This window comes from Drosophila melanogaster, chromosome 3L (assembly GCF_000001215.4).
Source record: "Drosophila melanogaster chromosome 3L".
Lineage (NCBI taxonomy): Eukaryota > Metazoa > Arthropoda > Insecta > Diptera > Drosophilidae > Drosophila > Drosophila melanogaster.
Window position 1 is genome coordinate 18,975,680 of NT_037436.4, and position 12,673 is coordinate 18,988,352.

The window sequence follows — 12,673 nt, forward strand, 5'->3', positions numbered from 1 at the left end:
TCAGTGTAGCGTGGTGTGTAGTGGGCGTGGCCGAGGGTCAGTGAAGTGCATATCAAAGCGAACTAATGAATAAATTCATTGAATCCATAGTTCAGTCCGATGTTTGCCCAGCATTTGAAACGAATTCCGGCACTGGTGCTCGCCTTTTCAGTCAAGAGCTTTGCCAGTGGGAAAGTTAGCAAAATTCGCAGAAAGAGTTTCCGGAATCCAAAGGATATAGACAGCTGTTTGTAAAAAAGGATATGCCGGCTGAGCATTAATGCACCTGCCATCGAGCCAGCCAGCCAGCGCCAGCCAACTCGACCCTTGGCTTATTTATGGCCATTACTCAGGCGGAACATGGAAGTGAAAGTGTTTTTAATGCTCTTAGCCGACTCCCTCGACGAGCTGCTAATTTGAGAAAGGTCCCATAAAAACCGACACACGGGGAAAAGGACCAACATGGAAAGGGTTGGCGCACCTGTGGCTGCCATTAACCGACGAGACCCGAAATGGTTTCTTCATTTGTCAATTAATCAAGTCTCGGCTTCGGTTCAATTAAAATTTTATACTGCAAATGACTTGGGGGAGCTGCCAACTGCCTATCAAATTTTAATTGCTTTCAGGTGTACGAGCTGGTAACAGGTGATTAAAGGGTAAATCAAAATTAAATATACATGTATATTGCTTGGCAGGACTTGGAAATACAACCGTAATTTTCTCTGTAAGCAACATGAAATAACATCTTGTGCGATTTACTTAAGGTCTCTATAATATCTTTCTGGGGTCAAGTCACTGCTACAATCGCTTAATCACATTTTGGAGGAATAAAAGTATATCAAGCTGACCCACATCATGGTGTAAAAAGCATATTCAGAAGAACATTATGCACATAAATCTTTTCTATTTGATTACATTAACCCTTTATGGCTGCTCTCTGTTACGGTGTAGTGCAAAATACCCAAATCAAAAGTGTTAAACCAAAGGAAACAAAAAGTCAAATTCAATTTAAAAGCAAGCCAGTTTCTCCATGGATATGCCGTATAACTGCTCTAGTCATGGGCGCAGAATTTATTTACTTGAATTTTACTCGAAAGAACAAAAATTTGTTTAATATCTTCATATATGTATGTATAAGATCGGTTCTAATAAGATTTCCAAAATACAGTAAGTAAGTTTTGTAGTTTTTACTTATATATTTTCCTAATAGAAAAAAGACATAATTTTGATACTTCATTTTCTAGCAGTGCATTTTAATTATCAGAGGCATTAGAGTTGGCCGTAACAGAAACGTAAATCCGTATTATCCTTCCGGTTAGAACCTCAGTAGTAATATAATATCCCTTTGCTACGCCCATGATTTACAGTCGCATTCCCTTTCCCTCATTTCCTCCCTTTTTTTCTGTTTGCATTTATTTCGACTTTTACGAGCGTTTTCATTGTGCATCGCTTCTGGCCATGTCTCGCTTTAGCTGGCTATTTGTTCAGCTGTGTTTTTTGTTTTGCGTTTTCTAGAATAGCGTGGCATAGCAGGCCACTGACTCTTTGCAGAGAGTCCCTTTCTGCCAGGACCTCGCTGATTGTTTTCGCTGGCGTTGCCGTTGACGGTGCCCATCACCGCCCGGCTCCCCACATTTTTTTTGTGGCACCGAGTCCAGGAGCTTGCATAGATTTGCGACGTTTTTCACGTCCCTCGAGGGACGCGAGACGCGAACTGGGTGTGGATATATGTTCTGTATGGAGCCAGTTGAATATTTCGTTATGGTATTACTTTTCCCGTCCGTTTTTCTGTTTTTGCACTGCTCGTTTCATTTATTAAATCACCCTCGTCAATCAAGTTCGTTGACATGGTTCTTTCAGTTCCAGCTTTGGTTATTTTTTTTTGGATTTTTTCCCCTTGGCATCAGATTATTGTGTTTAATAAAAAATTAAGTGCTGGGTTCAAAGTTGAAACATGCGCCATAAGCTTTAACCGAATGCGATCCAACATAAAATCACTCATACGCAGCGGTGTCCCCTAGAAATTTTCAAAGCATGTCACGTTTCAATTGTTTCAATAGGAAAGTGTCCGTGTATGGACATCTTTTGCTGTGCTTATGCGACGCACTTTCCACGCATTTTGTTTCATGAAGGAATTGTTGAAAATCCTGAATTTTAACTAAGTAATTTAATTTAATCTATCAGAGTTACCAAAAATGAAATCATGAATTTAGGGACATAAACATAAGCATGTTTCACGCTTTTAAGATATCATGAAAACACATAGCATAAACGTAGTCTGCGTATGTGTATTCGTTTTCCCCTTATATTTCACGTCGCGTGTGTGCAAGCAAACATGTAGAAAAATAAATATTAAGATATACACATAGAACAAAAGCACAATATATAGGTATATCTATATACTTATCAGTATATCGGGAATGGATTAGGGGCACGAGTATCCTGGGGGAACCCACGGTCACGACAAGGACAAATTCCAACAAGTGTGCGGACATAAATGTCGTTATCATTAGGTTGGCAAACACTTGAGCTCCCAAGGACAACAAAATTCCGGAGAAGGGGTGGTGGATTAAGTTCAAGAGGATGAAAATTAAATATGGAATGTAATAAATGATTAAGTGCGAATATGGGTTTGAGCTTCTATTGACCTGAAGATATAATTACGTCTAATTAAATGCCTTTAGTGTGCGAATTTAATTGCATTTCGAGCAAATAGTTTATTTAAAGGCTTTAATATGCGGCTGGTTTACTGAAGCACTATTTCATTTTCAGATTGTGAAAACTTTTTTGTAATTTTTGTATAAATTTAGAAGCGGTTCAAAAATGTTTTGTATATAACTCACATTTTTTGAACCTAACTACAATTTAAAGACACAACTTCAGCGGTTAATTTCTATTACAAAGTTAATGAGCTTGAAGGAAAGAACCTTCACCCAACAGCAACGCATCATTAATCAATTTGAAAAGATAGTAAAAGTTTACTCCGCAAACAGAATCTGAAATCAACCGGCACTTAACATCTACTTACACCTCGAGGCGCTGGAAACTAGCATCAGCCACTGCCACTAAAAACAGCGGGAAATAAAAAACCCATTGTTGATTCATCTGCCATGTGGATGGGGGATCCCCACTACCAGTCTTTCGACCCTTTCACCTCGAGGAGTTACAACTACTCATTGCCATGTCGGGCCAAAAAAAAGGCAACTTTGGAGTGCAGGAAGCAAAGTTGGGCTGGCACAAAAAAGTTAAAGTGTTGGGCAAATAGAATAGAAAACATGCTGAGCTGAGAGTGAAATGAAAAATGTTTCCCGGTGGACCCCAACCAGTCTCCATCAGCTCATACCGCTATCAACTTTCAAATTATCAGAACCCACAAATTTACAAAGTTGGACCAAGAAGACCGGGGCATAAAGTTTTATGCCTGGCGTCAACTTAATTATTGAATGCCCGTCGCCTTTATTTTTTATTCCTTACTTTTTACCCGCATCGCAGGGTCGTTTCAGGGAACAGGTGTGCCGAGCATTTTGTATATTAAATATCAGGGACTCAGTCGGCGAGTGTTTGAGAAATTTTAAATTGAAAAACTTTTGACCAGCACACAAATTAAAAAATAAACCGAGTATAAACTTCTTTTCCCAGCCGGAAAATGAACAGCGACCGAACGAAACGTGGGCGGTAAGAAAATCATTAAAAAATAAATCCCTCCATCAGGTTTAAGAGGCTTCGAGTGCGATTGGCTATATCTATGTGGCATGCCACATGCAGCAGCCACGCCAGCAGCATCAGACATCAGAGTTCAAAAGTCACGTGCAGCACAAATTGATTGCAGCTTAAATGCAATCCGAGCCAAAAATCGGACATAAAAAAAACAATAAAATAAACGAGAAACCATGACAAATATTTATGAATTACATCTGCCACTTGTGCATTTCAATTGTGGTATTTTATTTACCCGAAGGGAGGGCGGGGTTAATAAGGAATCGACTTGTGTAATGTTCAGCTGATTGTAAATCACGCGCCATATATGCAAATTAATTTTAATTTATTTCAATCGATGAATAGCAAATAAATGAGCTTAATTAATTGGCGGTAAAATTGCTGAAATGCTGGAGGGATTTCGTTTTCGTTTAAACAATAAATATGTAATTGCAACATAGCAAAATTATTAAACTGATTAACAATGCCCTGAAAGTTAAATAAAACCTATAACTAACAATTTCGCAATATTTTGTCAATCTTTGTATTTGTCAATCTTACATTTTCCCCTTTTCTATAGTGGTTTGCTCATTTATAAGGAAGTTATAGGTAATTTTTAAAGCAAACATGATACGTTTATGTGCACAGCTTTAAGTTTAACAGTATATTGTAGATTTATAGCGCGCTCAAAAAGAGTTATCTAGTTCTCCTCAATCTAGTTCGACTTCCATAAACTGCTTTATATAGCGTCCATTTTATAGGTTGCATTTCGGTTCACACGTCCGAATGAACTCTAAACATTTACTTTATGGTGGCTTCTTTAATTTGACTGCCTGGTCGGTCACTTGGGTTGTCTGAGCGTCCACCTGTCTGCTCCTGGGCTTTTTTTTTATGGGCTTCAAATAAAAATTTCATGGCTACAACTCAATTTGGTGTTTAACAAGGGAAAGTGTGAAGCATTTAACGGTAGGCAACTTTAATGTAATCAAGCAGCTGAACTCGGGCTGGGGATACTAGTATTTCAGCTTAGCACAAGATCCTTTCCCATTATGCAAAATTGGAAGCGAGAAATTGTTGCAGCGCTTGCTGCATATAAATTCGTAATCTTTTTCGCAGACTTAAGTCAAAAGATGCACTTGGATAATTGTATTTTTCCCTGAGATTCTTAAAAATGACTATAGCTTTTACTTTAAATGGATGATTAAAATGCTAAGCTTTAAATAAATTTGTCAAATAATGATGCAAATTTAAAATACTACTTAGCTAATACTCCATACGTATTTAATTCTTATAAATATGTTTAAAAGTGGCATTTTTCTGAGTGAACACTTGAGCCTGTCTGCGACGAGGCCAAGTTTATGGCGCCCAACGTTCGTCGCGCACTCTTCGTTTTTGGCAAAAGTATTAAAACTTTTATTCTCTGCTCCTTTTTCTCGCTTACTTTATGCCTTGCCTTTGATCTTGGAGGCGGGCATAGGGCTGCGAATAAAGGAGGCGACTGCGAAAGATGTGGGCCGGACTACCGAGCTCATTGCAATGCATCTCCGTCTGCTTTTCATTCCCATTTCCCACTTACCATTTCCCACCCAGACAATTTTGCTTAACTGGCGCGAAAATGGTGGATTTCAGTCGTATTAATTTTTAAATAGTCTTGTGGCAGTGCAATCCACATCGAGCAGGCACGCAAGTGGCCAGGACTCCAGGGGCGCTGGATATGCCGGCATGTTCGCGCACCATGTGTGCCATGTGGCATGTGGGATTGGGTGTGGAGAACGGGGCACGTGGATTGAGCCAGCTGCTCCTTGCCCTCGGCTTTCATTTCGGCCGAGACTCGCACAAATTAAAAGCTTTTTGCAACTGCACCTCGTTGCTGGAAAAACAGTTGCCCCGCCATCAGGATGGTGGGCAATCAACGCAAATGGGAGTCCAATCTGATCCCTCTTAAGTGAAACTGAAAAGATATGTTTATGGCGTATGAGATCAGAAACTTTAAAAGCTAGCTGGATACATAATGATCATAAAAGGATGCTAAATTGTTTTATTGCGGGTATAAATTCTTTTCAAAAAATAAGGCTTGAGACAACCAATTATGGCAGATACGTTTGGTTTTGATCCAATATTCTATAGGCTTAGTAGAGGAGCAGAATTTTAGGCTCCAACTTTTTGGCCTTCCGCCTATTCGGCATGAGCGTAAATCATTCATACGATCGGCCATACTTCATGGCGGCTAAGCCCCATCACACGATTTATGATTCCCGCTGGGCAGGCAAAACGGCCCACACGCTAAGCCGACAACTTGTTGGACCCTTGGCCACATTCCTACCACGCCAAACCGCCCAACCGCCCAACCGCCCAATCGCCCACGCCCCCTGGCACCCCGCTGATTTGTGGCCAAAAGCGGGCATTCTTAAAGCCTTAAGGGGAGGTAATCTTGCGAAATCCTTGGGGCTGCCTGCGTCGATTTCGAGACCCATTTGTATGCAAGCCCACGGAGCGCGAGAGCGAAAAACTTATAACCCAACCGTGCTGTAAGTTTAGTTTAATAGTTGCTCGCGCAAGTTTTGCAACTCCAGTCGCGTCGCGTTTAATGCAAATTAAAACGTTCCCGGCGCCAAAAAGTTGGCCGTGCTCCATCATTTTCGGCGCGTCAAAGATTAAATTGAGCAAGGAGACGGCCGGGAACTGTCCCAGAAGCCCAGTCAGAAAGTATATAGCCACATTAAGTCACTGGCGAACAAATGGTAGTTAGCAGTTCGCCTCGGTTCAGTTGTTTCAGTTGTCTCGAACTCCTGCCAGTTTTGTCACACGGTTTTTGGCACTTTGTAACGACGAAAAGGCGTCGAAAGGCAGCTAAGTTGCTTACACGGTCGACCATAAACTTAATGACATTTTCCAGGAGTGGTACATTAAACCAGGATAAATTAGTTCTGGTCTTGTAACCACGCTAAGCCTACTTTTGATTCTTTATGGTCGTAGTGTAAAATTGCCACGTGCAATTAACAGCTATTACGTAAAATTGCCATTCACTTTTATTTGCATTAATACTTTATTGCGTTATCTTAAGTATCAATAAACATTCGGTGGCAAAAACACCACGTACATAATTACATTTCTGTAATCCCATTTTAATTTTCTATAATTAAATAATGAGCAGCATAAAAACACTATCATTACACTGCGTTACAAAATCAGATTTTTCGACATAAGTGCATTGTCAATTTAGTTTTTGGCTTTTGGTTATACGTGACATATATGCTTATAATTTAACTTATAAATTTACGAAAAATTCCAAGTCTGTGCATCATAATCCCTCTTTTGTAGTCCCTATCAATTTCATTTCTCATGTAACACAGTGCTATTTATCATGAAAAAAGTAATGTTTTCAATACATTTTTATTTGAAAAAAAAAAGAATCAGCACTATTAAAATTGTTAGTGTGGTTTTTGTTAAAATTGTTTACATATTTTCACAGACATTTTCTTGCATAAATAAATACGTTTTTGAGATCTCCTATCATGAAACGTCAATCAACATTTGACATAAATACAATAAAACGCTATTTAAATTCAATTTCCATTTTAATTTCCTATCCGATTTTTTAATAAAATCATATGTATGTAATGCTACCTTTCACCTTTTCAGAAAAAGGTTTTCACTTTTCTTACGGCTCAATTCAAATGAATAAATAAATTTTGATCGCTGAGAGCGAAGTTTAACATTCTTCATGTACAACATTATACAATATTTTCAAGCCTAAGCCTTTTACATTTTCTTACTACGAGTATTTATTCAAACAATGGATTACAACTAGTTTTGCTGTTACGCCAACGAGAGCCCAACTATTCTAGAAGCCGAATTCATTTCCCCCTGATTATCATAGCGCCTTGTCTCTGTCAATTTTGACTTGGTATTTCGGGTTTGTGGTTATACCAAAAAGGGGTATTTGCATTAGCCGACTTTGGCTTTGAATTTGGCTTTGGCTTTCGCTCGACACGGCGGTTTGTGGAAAAGCCTCGGTTTCCGTGGCTGCGGTTTGTCTTCTGCCCTCGTCGTTGTTGTTGTTTCTGAGTGAACTGCTCGTAAGCAATTTAATTGAATTATTTGCACTGCCTTCCCGTCCTGGCTTCCAGGCTACTCAACTACCCAGCTTCATCTGTGACAGCTGCTCTAATTAGCTGGGCAAAGGCATCGGGTGCAGAATTCTATGGCAAAGGCGCTTAATTGGATCGCCCTCACTAGGAAATTGAGGTGAACCGCGGTGGGGTTGCGCTGCCTAGACCTATAAGCCATCCTATTATGACCGAATTGAATTGCTAACAAGCTAAGCAGGAGACTCGGGAACAACAAATGTCATTCATTCACAATCAGGGCGTTTAAATTAATTTCACGTGCCACTTTCTCCCATATTTCTGTTGATGCCAGTGCTGAAAGAAGAATGCCTCTGGTTGGCGTACAATTTAATGATTCAGCGAATCCTGTCGGCATTGTCTAGTCTGTGCTCCTTATCCTTAGCTATTCATCCTGCGTGCCGCCAGAGAAGTGTCTCTGCTTGCCCCAAAGCATGTTTCCATTAGAGATGATCTGAACTGTGACTGGAATTGTCGGGGGAATAATTTAAAAGACACTTCGAATTGATACTGAAAATGAAAATGACTTAATGGAATGCCATTTGTTGCGTTAAATCATTGTCATCTAATGGAGCAGTTATCTCGAGCAATAAGTTTGATTCACCTTTTAAGCTTTGCAATTGATTTAAATTCAACAACTGTGCATGGCAAAGATTTAAAAATTTAAAATGGTCACGTGGCGAAATCACCGGAAGTCACATGGGCAATCGCGGTCTGAGCTAAATTCGCTTTTCTGAAAAAATTTTCTCTTCTAGCTGTTGTTATTGACTTGGCTTTCGTTTAGGATAGCCCTGTTAGGCAGCTGCTGTCTGTCATGTCATTTATCCAAAAAATCTGCCATAAACACGTCGCACACGTATGCGCCATTTTAAAAATGGCGTCAGCTTCACTTCCGCTAAATGTTGTCGTTGATTTCGTTTTTAGTGTCTGTGTGTGTGTGCGTGTTTTTCCTGCGGCTCCAAGACCAAGCCAACTGCATTTGAATTCAATTGAACGAGATGCTTATGAAGTCGTTAAGGGCCCTACACCACATCGAGGCGTGGAATCCCCCACTCAGCTGCTTCTGAGAATCCCGATTGTCGGCAATATTGTCACATCGTCGAAAATAATTGCCGGAAATACAAAAGGAAGGCGGCGCCGAAACCGAACCAAACAGAATTGAGGAAGAGAATGAATCGAGGAAGAAATGGGAATAGATTTCCAATTTTCTCGACTCCCAAGGAGGAAGCACCACAGGGCGTCCTTGTCATTGCGGCTTACGTGGCGTATACTCAACTATAATTAATTACGCCCTTTGTGTCCGCGTGGGCGGAGACTCGCAGAGACTTCTCCGGATGCCGAACGCTGGCTGCCGGACGATAGATGCTTCCTCCTTGAGTGGCTTCTTTTCAATTTCAATTGTTGGGTCATTGACTATCCGCACTACAGTTGGGAGCTATAAAAGCGCGATTGGATTGCAGGGATAGCCACATTCATGCACGGCCAGTGCACGGAAAAAGTACTCGGAATTCCAGCTGGAATCGGTTGGTAGAATGGCCCCACTGCATCTGCTGCTCCACTGTGCCACCACTCTGCTGATTGCCAACGCCCTGGTACTGAGTCCCCAATTACTGGGTGCAGAAAATGAGGCCAAATCGAAAGTCGGTTTCCCCATCGACCTGGACGACGGCGTAGATGGGGTGGACCTGCCACTGGAGGTGGAACAGGATGTGGCCGGGGACCAGTCCGCCGGCAGGTCCCTGCACTCCATGCCGCCCGACTGGCTGACCTTCGACGAACCCACTCCGGCCACGAAGCATCGGTCTGGCCACAAGCCGCAGATCATCCTGAAGCACCCGACCAGCGGATTCCACAAGCTTTCCGCCCACGGACATCGCACCTGCCACGTGGAAATCGTCAGCAAGGTGCAAGGTATCTGCCAGCCGATGCCCATTGGCAGCGCTTGCGTCTCGGATGACTACATGGACCTCTACACCGATGCCAACTGCTCATCTCAATAGAAGGGTTCACTTGCGGCCTGATTGATGGATTGATTGATTGCTTCATTGATTGTCCGTGTGTGTGTGAGCTCAGATTTTGTGCGAGGAGGAGTACGACTACCTGGTGCCCAATTTCAGCAAAGCTTGTATAAATAAATCCACTTAATAAATTTTACATTTTCTACAAATTGTTTATTATGAGATCGGTTACTGGTCAACTGTTGTATATCTAATTAATTGTATCTACTTATTCATTGAGTATTCGTTCATTTTATTTCAATCATTCCCTACTTAATGTACTTTGTCTAGTTCCAATGCACGTCCCTTACATATAAATTTAGAATTAACCCTTTTAATTAAAGGGTTAAAGCAAAATAAATTTACACAATCTAAGGCATATTAGTTTTTTACAACTAACAGAATTTTTCATATACAACTAAATTTGGTTATTAACAACAATTAAGCTTAGCACCGTCTATTGCGTTTGTATCTAAAACCTTTGGTTTACCACTCGTTAATTTGTATAGCTTATACATATAAATCTTCATTCACAAATATTTTTCTATTAATTGCACTGTTTACTACTGTTACCCAAACACTATCTTAACTTTGGCCAAATGGTTGGCTTAGCTGGTTTTATTCCCGGAATGGTCGTCGAGTTTCCACTGCTAACACATTGAGCTCCAAATAGTTCCATAAGTTGTGGGGCCCGGAAAAATTCGGATCGTTTCCAAGCGAACGGACCCACTCGATCCATGTGATCGTAAATCAGACCCGTCACATCCAGAGCTCTAAATTGCTCCAGAAGATGTTCATCTTGCATATCGTTACCCCATAAAAAAAGAGACTGCTGCAGATCCAAGGCCAAGTTGACTTGCTGGTGTTTGTTTTGGAAGTTTTCCACGTGCAGAGCTGTTCCCAAAATTTCTGCGGACTGAACGAAGTTGATGGCTTGCTGGAAACTCTGTGCCCTCAGATCCATATACTCATCCCAAATCTGAGACTTGCCAATGCTCATCAGAATCACAGGGAAGACATGCTGCTTCAGCCTAATCATTGTGCATATATCCGCATCAAAGCTGGCGAAGATTAGTGGACGTCCACACCCATGATGAATCGTGATCTGTAGAATTCTGTCCACGTAAATGTTTTTGTTCAAACTCTGGGTGGATTCCGGCACACCAGAAGCCATTATTTGCGGCCACTTTATCTCCACCAGAAGTCCCAGTGTTTTGGGTAGGGCCTCAAAAACCTCCGAGAGTTTTGGGAAAATTCTGTGTTTTTGGCTCACATCCTTGACATTAAGATTGGTGTATTCCTGGACGGTCCAACGTTTGAGGATAAACACCCGGCTGGCCTTGAGTTCCGAGTAGGTAAGTTCCCTTATTAGCACAAACCGTAAATCAAAGCGATCCCTTACAGAGCGATCTGTGTCTGAGGTGTAAAATCCAAATCCATGCCAGACTACGGGAACGTAGTCCTTGGTCAGCTGCACATCCAGTTGGACCATATCTCCCTTGGCCTTCAGAACTGCCAGATAACTTTCGATGGTGTTCTCCGTAAGACTCGTTGAAGATTGGAAGTAGCTGGCTCCCAAACCTCGGTATCCCACATCCAATGTGGGCCAATTATCCGGCCAGTAGTGATGGAAACTGGCTCGTAGATTTCCCGCCTCCACTTTTGGCATAGGTTGAACCACCAAATATGGCAACGTGATCTCCCCAATGGCCAAATTTTGTAAACTAGCAAAGATGGGGAGCTGCAAAATCCCACGACTGCCCTTGATTTGATCCGGAAATATGTACGCCTCTCCAAGGGATAACTGGAGATCTCTTGATGCCTGATAAATAGACAAGCGAAGGGCATTGTAGGTGTCCAGCGGTTGGTAAATCCGGAAGACAACAATGGTGCCTTGTGTGTACCGCACTCCGCGTTGGTTCTGTGGTCTGAACGATGACTGATTGTAGGCATATCTGGAGACCTCAATACGTGTGTCGTCTATCAAATTGAGCGGTGTAAGGATCAACCGGTACTTGGCGTTACTTCCCATTCCAGAAATAGCAATATGATCCTGCCAGACGAATTTTAGCTCTATCACGTACTCGTACTGCAACCAACCGCGTTCCAGATAGAATCCCCCGCCCACTGAGACGGGGTAGGCCTCGCCGAAGATGTCCAGACCCGGGGAGCGGTAGATCTCGTAGGTCTGCAGCATTCGAGCCACTCTCTGGCCCTCCCAGGTCCTCAGGACCCGATTGCCTTGTCTGTTCTTGGAGTATATCAGGTATCGGTAGTAGAATCTCTGGCTGGCGCATATCCAAACCCTCAGATACCACTTGGTGCGCGCCTTGTCCTGCTCCTTGAGGGGTAGAGCCTTCTCGAGCTGCCACAGGCCCAGAGCCGGATGATCTCCACTCACGGCCACAAACTCATCGGGGGCCAGACGAATATTGTGCCTCAGCTCCAGGCTAAAGATGCGAAAGAGCGGCACACAGATGAAGCTGCGACCCGAGATCTGGCCGGGCTGTTCATCGTCAAAGATCTTGAAGGCCTGCAGTTTCTCGGGCCCGAAAACAGTGGTTTCATTCACAAAGGCGCCGCAGAGGGGCAGAAGCAGAAGCAGAAGCTGCAACACCAGCAGCCCATGGGGTATGCTAATTGATTTTAACACATTCAAACACACACGAGACCGATACATTTTTCCTCATTCCACACAGCGACATGACCATCTTTGCGCCACCGAAACAAGTTTTCTCTTTCTCGGCCAAAATCAATTGGAATTGCCCCGAGATCCGAGACGAAATCGAAATTGAAAACGAAAACTAAGAGATGAGCGCGACTTGGATCGGATGCGAAGGCAAGTTGACCCAACGATGACAAACAACCGAATGA

At 42.2% G+C, this 12,673-nt stretch overlaps 2 protein-coding genes and 1 long non-coding RNA gene across 3 annotated transcripts; 2 read left to right on the plus strand and 1 right to left on the minus strand.

Annotated features, from left to right (window-relative positions):
• The first annotated feature begins 3,688 nt into the window (after window positions 1-3,688).
• Window positions 3,689-3,911, plus strand: lncRNA:CR45689 (long non-coding RNA:CR45689). The gene has a single exon (NR_124995.1). It is a non-coding gene; the product is annotated as a long non-coding RNA:CR45689 (long non-coding RNA).
• Window positions 3,912-9,281: 5,370 nt separating this feature from the next.
• CG14075 (uncharacterized protein) lies at window positions 9,282-9,955 on the plus strand. Its single transcript, NM_140823.2, has one exon. It carries the CDS (start codon window positions 9,335-9,337, stop codon window positions 9,800-9,802), a length of 468 nt encoding a protein of 155 aa, NP_649080.1. The 5' UTR covers window positions 9,282-9,334; the 3' UTR covers window positions 9,803-9,955.
• A 270-nt stretch (window positions 9,956-10,225) lies between these two features.
• On the minus strand, window positions 10,226-12,644 carry CG11619 (uncharacterized protein). The gene has a single exon (NM_140824.2). The coding sequence runs from the start codon at window positions 12,477-12,479 to the stop codon at window positions 10,380-10,382; it is 2,100 nt and encodes a 699-aa protein (NP_649081.1). The 5' UTR covers window positions 12,480-12,644; the 3' UTR covers window positions 10,226-10,379.
• Window positions 12,645-12,673: the final 29 nt, after the last annotated feature.